Source organism: Hibiscus syriacus, unplaced genomic scaffold, assembly GCF_006381635.1.
Source record: "Hibiscus syriacus cultivar Baekdansim isolate YM2019G1 unplaced genomic scaffold, ASM638163v2 tig00006886_pilon, whole genome shotgun sequence".
NCBI lineage: Eukaryota > Viridiplantae > Streptophyta > Magnoliopsida > Malvales > Malvaceae > Hibiscus > Hibiscus syriacus.
This window is the reverse complement of record NW_024062115.1, coordinates 12863-30380: the sequence shown is the minus strand read 5'-3', so window position 1 is coordinate 30380 and position 17518 is coordinate 12863. Positions and strand designations below refer to the sequence as shown.

Genomic DNA, 17518 nt, shown 5'->3' with positions numbered 1-17518 from the left:
TAAATCACATTTAATGCCTCATAATACTATATATATATATATATCATATTATATATAAGCAATCCATTTGCATACAATATATTAACATTAAGTTATCAAAAATATTGTAATCATATGTCGATACAAAATATCAAGGCATAATAAAGTTTGCCACATAAGATACCCATTCTTTGCGAATATCATCAATGTCATCATTCATATTCTTCCTTCCCATCGCCAACCTAAGTAAAAAATATGAAATAAGTATATAATTTATACTTTTTTAAAGTGAAGTATATAACTATCAAAAGAGTACTAAAATGACCAATTTTACATATGCATTCTTTAAAGCTAGAGAAATAAAGTGCATGTGTTCACTGAAGCTCACCAGGAAGAAGTACAGTATGTGGAGAGAAACAGGCTTGATCTTGCAGTACAAAAAAGACCTTTAGCCAATATTGGGAAAGGCCTACATCAAGTAAAGAATATTAAGTCTAAATAAAAACGCTTTGTAATATAAATAACTTGTAGGTCTTATAAAGACAATTACATGACAATCAAAAGAATATAAAACAAAAGCCCTGATAATTGTGTTCTTTTTCCACGTATAGTTATGGTAATTACTTATAATGACTTTAGAAGAAAGAAGAATAAAGGTGCGGATAAATGATCATCGGAATTCAGAAAGATCCTAAAATTTATACTTTCATCTTCACTTGCAGTGGTTAGTTGGAGTCAGTTCGAATGTGGTCAGGTGGTGAAAATGGAAATTTGGTTGATGGGTTCACAAATTGACTAGTTTGACATAGAAATCATTTCGTTAAAATGAACAAAAGCATTTCGTTAAAAGTCCAAACTTAATAAAAAGAAAGTCTGGTTTTGCCAGTTTTAACTAGTTTTTCAGGCTCTTGGTTTATAGCTTTTATTGCCTCTTAATTTTTTATTCAACTTATACGGTTGAATCGCTAGACCAACTAGGTCTTGATTGAATTAGATGATCTGGTCAGGCTTGTACTACCTAAATGCTTTAATCATTTTTATGCAAATAGTGATGAAATGGCAACAAATTCAGTCTTATAAACTCTGAACATACCTGCTAGTAGTGCACAATGTAGTCCTGCAGGATATAAGAAGTAATTGATATGATTTTTAGTAAAGATTTCCTAAATGAATCCCCAAGTTATAGAGAATAAAAAAACAGAGGAAGGAAAATCACCATAGCTGAGAGCTGCATGTCCGGGAACTAACCTGCAAGAATGCATATATCATTATTATATTGATTTTTGAATTAAACTATATACAAGTACACTGAAACCAATAGTTCTGGCCCAAGAATTGCAAATCTTAAGTTATTTTGATACATCCTGGTGGCTCGGTCTAAGCTGCATATTAGCACAAGCTATAACGATCTTTGGAAATAATTAAGATCAAACAAACACTAGGAAGAAATTTATAAGGTTCCTAGGCTACCATCACCTTTCAGGCATAACAGAGCTATGATGCACTGACACTCTTTGACATGGAGTATCCAAATATTGGACACATATATAGCTATGATATTGAAAAATATGTATTGAACACACAAGGACATATCAAAAGAACAAAATAAAAGTATCAATTTTTCATTTTTAAAAATCAATTTTAAATATTTTAAAAATCAATTAAAACTAATAAGTATCAATTTTTCATTTTTATTGTATATTGCTATATAAAGAATTTTTTTAAAGCTGTGTCCCGCCATACTCCTAATTTTTTGAAAATCCTAGTATGATTGTGTCCATGATGCACCCCCTATTGTGTATCTTTGTCTGTGTATCCGAGATGAATGCTATGAAGTTATAGTCATCATTGGAAGATTTTAACACGTTACTGTGATGCCAAAAACTTTGGATGTAAATGCAACAGAACTGTACCGGTATAGAAAGATAATGTCTTCAACATTTGTAGAGTTCTCCTGTGGCCGTAGCATGCTCATGGTGTAAAAGTTTATTTTCTCAGACTGAAAATGGTTGTAGAAGTAGAAGAGTGTAAGAACAATAAGTTAAAAGGTTAATGAGTGTATGCGTGTGCTTGTGTTTTCCCCTATTCCTCTCTAGATGAACATGCCATTAATTGTGAGAATACAGTAATGTGTACCTTTGGTAAGCAACTTTTATTAAATAACTCGGTCAAGTGAGTGCACACCAGAACCTGCAAAATACAAATACCACATGCCCCCAATAGTTTATTGATAACTATTATAGTAAACACACAGCCAATCATTCAATAAGTTACTCAATTTCGCTTAAATTATTTCATAACTTCATATAACCACCATAAATATTATGTTTTAATTAAATCAGTAGCCAAACAACAAATATGCCTCCCTGAGCTTGGAAATGAACAGTGGTGAATGCTAAAGCCAAGTAATTAAACAAGCTGAGCAAAAGACTGTGGAGTTTTAATACTTAGCTCCAGATGAGAGTAAACCTCTGTTACCAAGGGTTAATTTCGATATGGATTTCGCTATGAACATATTACTTTTCCAAGTTTTTCCATATTTTCAATATCAAACCTCAAATCAGAATATCAAAACATATGTCTGAGATGGAATAAGTGGGGGTAAACAACATCATAGAAAAACACGATTCTGCAGTATAAATCAGTATCCCTAATCACAACATGCCATTTCATGAACCTAGAGACATTGAGTTATCATAATCATTATAATCAAGTATACCTTAGCTCATTCCCACTTGATGTAGATCTATCATAAAAGTGGACTGTTCTACTGTCATAAGCTTGCCTCCCATCGCACAGAATATCCTGTGAAAATGGGAAACACGATTGACTAACATACCAAATAAAATACTAACAGAGATACATAACTTTAAGAATGAATTTATCAACAGGAAGAAGTTACCTACCAGTATAGAGTTGTTATTTCTTATTATAGAAAAAATGATGTCACTTTTAATAATAATTCTCTTGATAGTTTTTTAAGAAATAATTGTAAAATTGTAAGTAGATGGTTTATTCCTTCCATTTTGTATATCAAGAATGATCTCCATGGTTAAAGTAGGCCTCACATAATTGTTGTGGCGAGCAACCATTGCCAATGACAACAGGCTAACATCAATATGAAGATATTATTGTTAGTAACATAGCTACTTCAGACACGTTTATGTTTAGAGAATAGAGAAAAATAGAGATAAAGAGAACCTTTTATGATTCTTACCAATCAAGTTCAGACACAAAGTTCATAGCCTTGTGTAAATGTGTTGAGAACGTTAATACGTGAGAGACCAAGTCTCTGATAATTGCCCTCTCCATATCTTCGTTAATGAGTTTAAGAATTAATGTTACAAAGAAATTCACTAAAATTACATTACCCTGTTAACTAAAATGACATTTCAATTGATACGAGCAGCATGGGCTGGTATTCAACTTGTTGAGATGGGCTACTCGATGAAACTTGTAAATATTTTTTTGATAAATGAAACTTGTAAATATATAACACAACTGGACTTAACAACTTAGAAATGAATTACAAAGCATACCTAGAACTTTAAGATAAATGTCTCCGAGAAGGTTATCTAATTATTGTGTCTTTGGAGTACGATAAAAGAATCTTTTTGTTTCTCCATCAGCATCAGAGAACTGAGTTTCTATATCATATTCTCCAATAGATGCAATAAAAGTGGGAATAACAATCACAACTATTTAAATATGATGAAAATATCAACTTAACTAGCCTTGAAAATGTAACATTAGACAATTACTAATTTAGCTAGCCATCTGATGCATGCATCAACTTACTGCAAATTCAAGATCTTCAATTCTCGCATGTGCAATATCATCAGGGTTCTCTTCAAAAAAACACATCAAGTATCCAACGACAAACAAACAAAAATTATCATGCTAAATGTTAATTAAAATGTACTTGCAGTAGAGTAAGATTATGTTTAGCATCACAGGAATTGATTTGACACATGGATATGCGAAGAGACACAGACCCACCTATTTGATGAATATATACAATACAAGTGGTAAACTTCTCTTTGCATAAATGAGGAACTTGTTGAAGCTCTAACAATGAAACCTGTGAGGATGCTAATTTATGTTAATATACTTGTAGGAACCACAAATGGTATTTTTGAATTCATAATATAAATGCTTTATACACTAACAAGCGCCTCTTCTAGAAATTCTTGCAATTCTTTGTTTATTTGTCTCATCTCATCCAACTGCGCACAGATGGAAATAACACTAATGTGAGATATTGTCTTAAAAAAGGAGAAAAACATTCCTACAAAAAACATGCTATCATCATCATAGAAAAATCAGAACTAATGCCTAACCTCGTCACATAAACCCTCTTTCCCTTCTCTTTACTTCTGCATCTATAACACCAATAACTGTGGAAACCCAAATTGAATGGTGGAATAGAGAACGAGGAATACATGTGGAAACCCTTGAATATTGACTCCCTTCGTCTACGTTGTGGTGAATGGCAAAACCAGTAGATTGATCGAGAGGCCCTGTGAGAGTGCAGATTTGGCTGTGCTAATTGAAATGAAAAGAGAAAAAATGGGGAAGCATGCCAGGAAGAAGTGGGAAATGATGAAAATAATGGGGGGGAAAATAAAATACGACTTTTACAGATGACACACAATTAAAATTGTACTCCATGTTTTTGCAAATTTTTTGGATTATGACTATTAAATATGACACACATTATTGTAAGTCATATATCGTTCAGATTTTGAAAAACATGACATTTTTTTATGACACATTTTTTGCAAGTCATAAATTAGCATGTGTCATCGTTCGTGTGTCATTAAAGGCATATTTTCTTGTAGTGGAACTTTCACATAAAAGCAAGAACATGTATGGAGATACATGTTCTTGTTAAACAAGAGTAAAATCATGGTATTTTTCCTTTTTCATTTATAAATAAGGCATTGCATTAATAATAATAAAGACAAATCCCATATAAACCTATACGCTTACAAACTGTACAGGACTACAAACCAAAGGAGGTAAGTGGTTAGGCTCTAGAATTTAAGATATGAGTCTGAATGTATATCATTTAAAATTTTACTAATGTAACTAAATATGTATATTAAAGAACTAAAACTTGTAGGTTATTCACTTCCATACCTTAATAGCCTCATATCTACTGCTTGATATCAAGAGTCCTTGGTTCAATTTCATAGAAGCCAAAGAGATGACAGAATCACGGTGGCTTACAAAATCAATAACAGCATCGACAACAACTGCTTTTGCTCAACTTTGTTGTTAGATATATTAAAAGTATGAGACACCAAAGCAACAGTGACAGAAGGCAATTTTACATTCTAGAAAAAAGTTATTTGGGAGAATACAAAAAACCATGATAGAAGATGTGTGATTCAGAAATGACATGGCTGACAATTTTAGCTTAGTGATTCAACTAAATTTCATTAACATTAACCAATTTACTCTCTATGACCTTACCGTCTAAAGAACAAGTTAACAAACAAAGAAACAGTTGAAACACGAACATTTAAGGGAAGGGAAGGAAACATCATGTACCTCATAAATATTAAGTTCTAAATGTAACACCCATTTCCCATTTATTTTTCCGTACACGAGTCACAGATGTCACATGACTTTTTAAACATTCTTTATACCTGAAAATTAGTAAATTTTTTTGTTTTCTTTAAATAAAACCATTTAATAATATATTAAACACGTCTACTCCGATTAGCAATACTAGTTTATGTTATCCATATTTAAAATCAATATAAAACGATCCATTTAATCTATTACAAACTAGTTCCAAAATATTTAAATAGAGCTAATAGGACATTCATAAGTACATGCAACAAAACCAAGTAAAAAATTTCATCATAGGATGTCTTACTGATATTGTAGTATATTCCTTGATGCTTGGAGTTGCTCGGTACTCTTTACTTATAATCTCGAATTTTACCTACGCATGAAACCAACACATGCTAAGTATTTACTTAGTGAGGCATAGTAATACAAAATGAATTATACTTAAATATAAGCATATCCCAAATTATCAAAATATAAATGAAAATTGTATAATTCATATCAATACATCAAATAGGCTTGGGCGAATCAATCTTCAATCAAATAACATGATAACTATATTTAGTATGTCCATCATACCTATCAATCAATATTTTCTAATTTATCCTTTATTTGGCCAATATATGTTAAATGAAAATGCATGGTACTTGAGTTGCACCTAAATGTCGTAATTAAAAAATAAGTATATCATAACTATCCAAATACAAGTTTAACTATTTTCATAACATTATGAAATATGTGGTTTGTACACTTAGTGCCGATACGGTAATTCACAAACTCATTATGAATTACGTGGGGTTGCACAAACAATGCTAATACCGAAATTCATAAACTTATTATGAATTTCTTAAGTTGCACACATAGTGCCAATACAGAAACTCATAAACTTATTATGAATTTCTTATGTTGCATACACAGTGGCAATACAAAAACTCATAAACTTATTATGAATTTCTTAAGTTGCACACACAGTGTCAATACGGAAATTCATAAACTTATTATGAATTTCTTAAGTTGCACACACACTGCCAATACGGAAATTCATAAACTTATTATGAATTTCTTAAGTTGCACACACAGTGCCAATACAGAAATTCATAAACTTATTATGAATTTCTTAAGTTGCACACACAGTGCCAATACGAAAATTCATAAACTTATTAGGAATTTCTTAAGTTACACACACAGTGCCAATACGGAAATTCATAAACTTATTATGAATTTCTTAAGTTACACTAATAGTGCCAATACAGAAATTCATAAACTTATTATGAATTTCTTAAGTTGCAAACATAGTGCCTATTTGGTAAATGAAATACATACATTAAGCAAAAAGCATCTATGACTATCATAACATCTAAGCACATGATAAATACACTCACCTGGTTTGCCTTACAACAATGCTCAAATGTAGTCTGACTATTCCGCGACATTATTCTTTCCTTTCTGATTGCTTGACTTAGGAGCTTGATTACGATCTACACAAGCATCCATTAAGTACACATACCATACCAATGTTAGTATACTTCTCTAACATTTATATTTTTAATAATACTTAAAAGTATTAATATATTCAATTTCTATCAAAATTGATCATATCTTAAAGTTTCCAGACTCAATAATATTGGTACCCCTGTCATGGTATCGATACGTATATATTATGGTATCGATAGTTCCTTTCAGTATCGATACCATTTATGCATTCTGTAATCCATGGTATCGATACCTTCCTTTTAGTATCGATACCAAAATCAGCATCGATACTAATTGCATCAGTATCAATACTGTTCATCATAATTCCTTAAATTTAAACCTATAGTATCAGTACTTTTCTTCCAGTACCGATACCCTTATCCAGATTTTCCATTTTTCATCTCGATTTTTACCCAAATCTCGTTTAAATCTCTTACTTTTACCTCAAATAATACCCTTAAACTTAACATCACTTAACCCAACTAACTTTCCTCCATTTAGTTCTTATAACACCCAAATTCTCTAAAGAACACTCCAAACCAAGAATCATACTGTTTTTTCTAACATGTTTTTAATCACCTCCAAGGCTTCTAATATCTTATTTACTTATTTGACAAGTCAAATATACTTATAAATATCAATAAAAACTCATATTTCATCATATCACTCAAAAACCAATGTTCTTTAATATCAAATAATTCACTAATCCCTTAGTTTTAATCATCCTTGAACTTTCCTTAAGCCTCTATATCACTTAAGGTTTCTAAACTTGCCCATAAACTGAAGAATAAACTAACTCAAAGAAAATTTACCTTGGCTATTGGGAGAGCACGGTCATGGGGGAGAAGTAGAAGAGAAAACAGATAGCTAGCCTCTTTAACTTTCCCCTTTTCTCACTTAAATCCCTAATAAAAATAATATTTTAAATTCATGTCCCTCTAAAGAACCAAAATGTCCTTTTATTGTTCCATTCCTTACTAATTAGTCTTAAACACAGTTTCCTAAATCATTCATTAAACTTTTCAATTTACTCAATTAAGCCTAACAAATTTTAAATTATTTCACTATGATCACTGACCCTATTTTTGGGATATTACAATTCTCCCCTTAAGAAAATTCGTCCTCGAATTTTAAGAAATGTATGATACGAAGAGGTGTAGAGATTGTTTCCTCATGTCCTCCTCTCTTTCCCAAGTAGCTTCTTATTCTACCTTATGTTCCAAAGTACTTTAAGGAGAGGAATCTTATTGTTAGACAATTCTTTGATTTCTCGAGCCAAGATCTACACATGTTCTTCCTTGTAAGTCAGATCCGATCAGATCTCTATTTCCTCTGGTGTGATAACATGAGATGGATCTGATCGGTACCTTTTGAGCATCAATACGTGAAAAACATAATGGATATTGTCCATTTCAGGAGGAAAAGTTAATTGATATGCTACTAGTCTGACCCTTTTCAAAATCTCAATACTTTCTTCCAAGGTAATACCTTTAAAAAATACCTTATCTCCCACTTAAAATTCAATTTATTTTCCTTTCAAATTAGCATAAGACTTTTGGTCATCATAGGCTATCTTTAGATTATCCTGGATAACTATCACTCTCTTCCATTTTTTTCATCAAATCAGGGCCAACTAGGTCTCGATCTTTTAGTTCAAACCAATTTAATGGTGTTCAACACTTCCTCCCATACAAAGATTCATACGGTGTCATCTTAATACTCGATTGGTAAGTTATTATAAGAGAATTCCAAAATCTTTGAAGTGAAATCTTGGATCTTGTTGGTTATGATCGATACTGGCTGTCCACGTAGTCGAACTATCTATTATATGCATAACTCATCATATTTACCCATCGAATAATATGTTCACACTAATATAAAGTGAACTACCTTGGTAAATCTATCAACAATCACTCATAATAAGTCTTTCTTGTTAGGTGTCAAAGGTAGTCTTATAACAAAGCCCACAGTGCCATTTTCATTCAACACTAGTCGCACATCCATAGCTCGCAAAACTGTTAAAGTTTTCTAACTAAGTACCTCTGCAACAACATTGGCCTTTCTTGTAAGATAATCAATGATCACATCATAATCCTTTAAAAGTTCTATCCATCTTTTCAGTCTCAGGTTCAGCTCTTTTTGTGTCCACAAGTACTTTAGGCTTTTTTAATTAGTACAACTATAGCACCGCTCACCATACAGGTAAAGGCGTCAAATCTTTAAAGCAAATTTGACTGCTTCCAACTCTAAATTATGCATAGGGTAATTCCTATTGCAAGTCTTTAACTTTATCGAGGCATATGCCACAACCTTACCTTTTTGCATAAGCACAAGTACACTTCCTAAGCCGTTAGGAGATGCATCAGTAAAAAACCACATAATCTTTACCCAACTCAGGTTGTATAAACACTGGTTCATCTATTAAAATCTTCTTTAGCATTTCGAAACTCTCTTGACCATTCGCTATCCAAACAAAAGACACATCTTTCCTTAAAAACTTGGTTTGCTGTAAAACTAACGTCGAAAAGTTCTTCACTAACTTTCGATAGTAACCAACAAGCCCCAAAGAAATCTGAACTTCAGGAACATTCTTTGGTAATTTCTAATCTACTACAACATGAGTTTTTCTTAGGTTATACTCTTATACCTTATACCGAAACAACCTGGCCAAGGAAAGCCATCTCCGCTAACCAGAATTTCACATTTGAATAGTTTGGCATACAACTTATTCTCTCGAAGAGTCTATAGAACAATACAAAGATGAGCATCAGACTCCTCTCTTGAATTTTAATACACCACACTATCATCAATCCTCGGAAGAGGACATTTTTTCTTTTATTGCTACCTTATTTAACTGTAAAAAATATATGCATAACCAAATAGATTTATCTTTCTTTTCGCTAATAACATAAATACTCCCCAAGATGAAATACTCGGTCTAATGAAACCTTGATCAATCAACTATTGTAATTGAGCCTTTAATTCTCTTAACTCGCTTAAGACATTTGATTCAGAATCATAGAAACATGCTCAATACCTTGATAACCATCAACCTTGACTTCCTCCTCTCGATCTGGAGGTAACCCAAATAATTCATCTGAAAAAACATCTATAAATTCCATAGTTGTGGAAATATCATACAATTCTACTTTAATTATTTGAGTATCTAACAAATTATCAAGAAAAGCTATACATCTTTATGAACTAATTGTTTCTGGATAAAAACAACCTATACCCAATATGATCTTAACTCATCCAATGATTACTCCATCAAATTCACCAGGAACATAGCCCCTGGAATCTTTATCGAATATTTACTACCTGTCCAACTCACACTTGCACCACGACTCATAGGGTTTACCACTATCCTCTCACTCGAGATTAATTTGAATAGAATACTTTTAATTTAAAATTTCTTATTTCCTTCTTGAGGTAATTCGTGTAACTTTTTCGGATCCATTGAAAATATTATCGAGTAGTTGAAACATTTTTCTCTCTCAACTATGAAAGTCTAAAAATCCACATCATTTAATAAGAAGACTTGACAACTTTGTAGCAATAACTTCCAGTTAATGCTAAAATTACACTAGTAAACAAAATTTACTCTTTTTCCTATCATTACAAACTTGACAACTTTTTAAGTTCTCGAGAATTAATATAAATTCTAAATAATAATTCATTGTAGCAAAAAAATGGGTAGACAATACATTTTCACAAATTACTTTCTAAAAGTAACTCTAGTTTCTTACCTTTATCTTTAGTTTTAGACATCTAAACAAAATCAAAATCATCTTACATTAATAAAGAGTAACTTTACTTCTGTATAAGCCTCATCAAAATATATATACAACTATCAGTAAACTTTTGACATTCTAGTGGCATCTATACATTCTTAAAAAATTAATACTCATTTCATGTACAGAAACGGCTAAACCTGTAGCTATGATACAAATAAATTTAACACCCATTTCCCGTATACGTTTCCGTACAAGAGTCACATATGTCACATAACTTTTGAAACATTCTTTATACCTTAAAATCAATAACATTTTTTTCTTTAAATAAAACCATTTAATAATATATTAAACACGTCTACTCCGATTAGTAATAATAGTTCATGTTATCCATATTTAAAATCAATATAAAACGATCCAGTTTTATCTATTACAAACTAGTTCCAAAATATTTAAATAGAACTAATAGGACATTCATAAGTACATGCCACTAAACTAAGTAAAAAATTTCATCATAGGATGTCTTAATGATATTGCAGTATATTGCTTGATGCTTTGAGCTAATCGGTACTCTTTACTTTTAAGGCTTTTACCTACGCGTGAAACTAACACATGCTAAGTATTTACTTAGTGAGGTATAGTAATACAAAATGAATTATACTTAAATATAAGCATATTCCAAATTATCAAAATATAAATAAAATTGTATAATTCATATCAATACATCAAATAGGCTTGGAGAACCAATCTTAAATCAAATAATATTATAACTATTTTTAGTATACCCAACATACCTATCAATCAGTATTTTCTAATTTATCCTTTCATTGCCCAATATATGTTAAATGAAAATGCATGGAACTTGAGTTGCACCTAAATCCCATATTTAAAAATGTAAGTATATCATAACTATTCAAATACGAATCTAATTATTTTCATAACATTATACGTTCTTTGGGGTGATTACGTAGTACCGATACGGTCATTCATAAGCTCATTATGAATTTTGTGGGTTGCACACTTAGTGTCGATACAGTGATTCACAAACTCATTATGAATTACGTGAAGTTGCACACACAGTGCCAACACCAAATTCATAAACTTATTATGAATTTCTTAAGTTGCACACATAGTGCCAATACATAAATTCATAAACTTATTATGAATTTCTTAAGTTGCCCACATAGTGGCAATACGGAAATTCATAAACTTATTATGAATTTATTAAGTTGCACGCACAGTGCCAATACGAAAATTCATAAACTTATTATGAATTTCTTAAGTTGCACGGATAGTGCCAATACGAAAATTCATAAACTTATTATGAATTTCTTAAGTTGCACGCATAGTGCCAATACGGTAATTCATAAACTTATTATGAATTTCTTAAGTTGTACATATAGTGGCAATACAGAAATTCATAAACTTATTTTGAATTTCTTAAGTTGCACAAATAGTGCCAATACAGAAATTCATAAACTTATTATGAATTTCTTAAGTTGCAAACATAGTGCCCATTTGGTAAATGAAATACATACATTAAGTAAAAAACATCTATAACTATCATAACATATAAGTACATGATAAATTCACTCACCTGGTTTGCCTTACAACAATGCTCAAATGTAGTCCGACTATTATGTGACTTTATCCTTGCCTTTCTGATTGCTTGACTCAGGAGCTTGATTACGATCTACACAAGCATCCATTAAGTACATATTCCATACTAATGTTAGTATAATTCTCTAACTTTTATACTTTTAATAATACTTAAAAGTATTGCTATATTCGATTTCTATCAAAATTCATCATATCTTAAAGTTTCCAGACTCAATAGTATCGATGCCCCTATCATGGAATTGATACTTATATATTATGGTACCGATACTCCCTTTCATTATCAATACCATTTGTACATTTTGTAATCCATGGTTTTGATACCTTCCTTTTAGTATCAATACCCACATCAGTATCGATACTAATTGCATCAATATCAATATTGTTCATCTTAATTTTTCAAATTTAAACTTTTAGTATTGGTACTGTTTTTCCAATACTAATACCCTTGCCCAGATTTTCCATTTTTTGGCTCGATTTTTACCCAAATCTCGTTTAAATCTCTTACTTTTACCTTAAACAATACCCTTAAACTTAACATCACTTAACCCAACTAACTTTCCTCCATTTAGCTTCTTATAACACCCAAATTCTCTAAAGAACACTCCAAACCAATAATCATACTACTTTTCTAACATGTTTTTAATCACCTCCAAGGCTTCTAATCCCTTATTTACTTATTTGACAAGTAAAACATATTTATAAACATTAATAAAAACTCATATTTCATCATATCACTCAAAAACCTATTGTTTTTAATCTCAAATAATTCTTTAATCCCTTAGTTTTAATTATCCTTGAACTCTCCTTGAGCCTCTATATCACTTAATGTTTCAAAACTTACCCATAAACTGAAGAATAAACTAACTCAAAGAAAACTTACATTGGCTGTGGGGAAAGCACAGTCACGAGGAAGAAGGAGAAGAAAAGAAAGATAGCTAGTCTCTTTAGCTTTCCCCTTTTCTCACTTAAATAGCTAATAAAAATAAATTTTAAATTCATTTCATTCTAAAGGACCAAAATGCCCTTTCATTCTTCCATTCCTTACTAATTAGTCTTAAACACAATTTCCTAAATCATTCATTACACTTTTCAATTTACTCAATTAAGCCTATCAAATTTTAAATTATTTCACTATGATCACTGACCCGATTTTTGGGATATTACAATAAAACAATGAACAAAAAGCTTCACAGGACAAGTCACAAGGACATCTTCTGCCATTAAATTACTACTGGCTGTCACTAATTTGATCAAACATAGATATTTTGAAAACCATTATATATAGTAATCCAATAAAATTATTACAAATAAAACCCAAAAATGAAGTTTTATTTAAATATATCCTTAGAAGGTACTTGTACAACTTGTGCACCAAAACTTGATTGCTTATAGAAATATCATTTTAACTCCCTTAAAATCTGGGTCACAGATACAATAACTTCTATCAAGGCTGCAACGAAAACAATGAATAATACATAAAATTTCTATAATATCACTGAACAATGATAAGAAAGAAATTCGACAAAAACCTGCAATGATCGCAGTAGTGAATCCATAAGTTCATTCACTCGATACTTTGGGTATGCATTCCTCCTTGGATTAGATTTAGAGCTTGTTTTAGTAGATGGTGTAACACCCTTAACCAGTAATTGTGTACTATTAAGAGTAAAAAATGTTACATTGATTATTCAAAACATTTCTTAACCCAAGATGGGTAAAATTTTGTTTCTTTCTCTAGTTCCAAAGTTTAACATTTATTTTAAAAATAATTAATAAGAGAAAATCAAAATATAATACTTTGACTTCTAATTTAGATCAAGTTTCAGGTAGTAACAAACAATTCTGCTATGTTTCATATAATAAATAAATTGTCTAAAAACTGACTAATTTAAAATCTAGTTAATTAATATTTAATACTAACGATTCTTATAATTTGCGAATATTTCTTACTCAAATACATGCCAGCTAGAAAATTTATAATAGAATAGGATGTCGTTACTGATACTTGTAAATATTCCTTGATGATTGATTCCAAGTGCAGCTCCTTACTCATTTCGCTATCTTTTACCTATGTGTGAAAATCATCACACGCTAAATATATATTTAGTAAGGCAATAATAGAAATATTTAAGGCAATGCAACACATAAATGTAAACAATAATAGTATTCAATCCATTATGACCACTTTACTTGTATTTTAAATCATGCTACTAATATAACAAGTATTCAATCCATTATGACCACTTTACTTGTATTTTCAATCATGCTACTAATATTAACATTATATGAATCACATATAAATTTATTACCAATATAATTGCCATTTATTCCGTAAGCTTATAAGTTTATTCACCTGTATATCAGTTATTAAACAATATACCATAGCCCAATTTAAACCTTGAGGACCCTGGGTATGCAAGTCAAATTAGCCTTAAAGTGCTTGCACAGAATGTTGTGCCCACCATATACACTAAGTGCCCTTACACACTACAGTGCTATCCCGAATATGACACATACGGTCATGCCTAACACCTGTACTAAGTGTCTTTACACACTATAGTGCTATCTTGAGTATGCAACCTACTACTGGACTCTATGGTATGCTAACTATACCCTATCTCTCATTGACTTACTTGGGCATTTGGTCTATTTTATTCCATCTATGGCACTGTATATCTTTATAATTTTAACATTGGGTAGTTCATACCCGAAATAAGATTTGTAATAAACATCATATACATATATATATATATTCATAATAAACATCATATATAATAACCAATGATCAATGCATTTTATATTATACCTTTGACACATTTAGAATATGTCAAATATATGATAAATGACATAAATATCCTGCCAATATAAACAAGGTAGACTTAATACAAGTCATACTCGATGATGTATAAAACATCCATGTATAATGCTATGCATGCATTGCACTCACTTTGCCATTATATACAAGTCAAAATATAAGCCTCTATAAGCTTTAACTTGATCCTTGGTTTCGATTTGATTTTATCCATAATTTATCACAATTTCATTTTATCACAATTTTTTGTGTTTATACTAATGAAAACTAGACTCGAATACAAATCTAACCATATAAGGCACTCATTCTATTTCAGTTTCTACAATTTATTGTGAATTTTTAAATTGACTTACAAAAGTTATTTTGAGCAGAATTTGCTCTCATGTTTTCTGACCTATCATCAATTAAAAATTCATATATTTTTGTAGACTCCTCAAAATTAGTATCCTTTTGTTTTTGACAAAATTATACTCATATAAAAATTCAAAGATATAAAGATCATTCTCTAATCATTTATGTAGAATTTATGGTGATTTTTTAAACTTACTGTTCTGACCACAAATATAGGCAGATTTCACCAATATGCATTTCCAGATTACACACTAATTCTATTAGCTCACCAAATGCACATATATGGATAAATCACAAGGTTACACAACATTAAGAGTCATTTCTTACCATAGTAACTCCGTCACTGGCTCATCGTAAGATAATATTTTCTCGATGTTATAAATACGAATTAAATATGCACTCACATGGTGTCCTTAGCTTGCAACCTTTCTTATAAATTCATATTTCATCCATATGCTTCTCATAAGCTTTAAAATTATTTGAACGTGATTTCAATCATAATCTGAATGAACACCATTTACAATACATGTACAATTTAACATGTTAGAATCTTACAAACATGGGCCCATAATAGAAAATAAATTCCTAAAAATCTTTCATGCTAATTCGATACAAATTCCATGTCACAACATAATTGTTGACCTTAACACGTCAAGTTGACCTTTTAAGTTCATTTTTATCCTAATTTTTCCAAACTTCACATAACATTTTCAATTAAGTTCCCAACTGTAATAACCCAAATTTTGGTTAGTGATCAAAATGTAAGTTTTGAAAGGTTAGTGGTCAAAGTATAAAATTGAGAAAGTAGGGACCTAAGTGGTAATTTTCCCAAAAATAATTTTTATTCCATAAATAGATAGTTTATTTTGAGATTGGGGTTTTGTTCAAATCATATTCTTGATTCAGAATTTATGTTGAAAACTAGAAAGGGTTAAATTCCGGTAAGAAATCGATAAATCGAATCGAATAGAAATTTTGAGAAAAAATGAAGGAAGATAAATTAGGCTTAAAAATATTATTTCTATATGTTAAAATGATGGAAAATAATATGGATAATTGAATTTGAAGATTTATTTCCATGTTTAATTTCGACCATTGGATCAAAGTGGCAAGATTGTAATTTTTGGAAAAGTTCTTGGTAAAATTGGAAAAGGGTAAAATATTTTGTTCATCTTTGATTTTGGAAAGATTATAATGTTATGTGGCTTGGTATTATTGTAAATATCAAGTTTCATTAATGGTAAAATGGATATTTCTCATTAATGAATATTTTAATCATTTAAGTTTAAATAAATGTTAAATTAACACGAAATTAGATTAAAATTTCATGAAACTTAGGCCATTTTTCAGCCCCATTTCGTACTTCCCATGACCTAGGTAAGAGAAATTTTATTTTTTTCATTTTTGAGCAATTTCTTTTGGATTTTGCATCATGCCGTGAAATATAAAATTGTTCTATTAGAAAAACACTATCATTTGATACCTTTATTGCTTGCTAATTTGGTTTGTGTTCAAAGTTCTCAAATTTTGTTGTTTATGTTCATATTAGGGTTTATGGAACTGATGAAGGATTTTGATGTTTTTGACGTTGTAGAATCAATTACAAGCATTATTTATGATTAAAATCAACTATACATGCCTATATAAGCTATGGGTAATTTCAGCCTAACCATAATATTGAAGGAAGTTTATGTTATGATGAAATTTGATTAGGGATTTGATTATAGAGATTGGATAAGGTTGAATCGAGGTTGATTTCATGCTTGAATCGAATCAAAATCGAGTAAAATCATGAAAATCCCAGTCTTGGATATATAAACTATCCGGTCTTAAGGAAGATGATGGGTATTTTTTTAAAAAAATTCATGTGGCTTAGAAATGATATTAAAAAGGTTATACAAGCCTTACAAATTTTTTGGGTCATTCTATAATTTTGGGAAAGTTGGGTGACCAAATTGATAATTATGAA

The 17518-nt window shown here is 30.5% G+C and overlaps 1 protein-coding gene across 1 annotated transcript; it reads right to left on the bottom strand.

Annotated features, from left to right (window-relative positions):
• Positions 1-1016: 1016 nt before the first annotated feature.
• On the bottom strand, positions 1017-3291 carry LOC120201075 (DNA mismatch repair protein MSH5-like). Its single transcript, XM_039201761.1, has 8 exons — positions 3197-3291; positions 3048-3087; positions 2699-2784; positions 2590-2656; positions 2116-2169; positions 1893-1978; positions 1196-1227; positions 1017-1096 (listed from the first exon to the last, which is right to left on the bottom strand). Exons 1-8 carry the CDS (start codon positions 3289-3291, stop codon positions 1017-1019), a joined length of 540 nt encoding a protein of 179 aa, XP_039057692.1.
• Positions 3292-17518: the final 14227 nt, after the last annotated feature.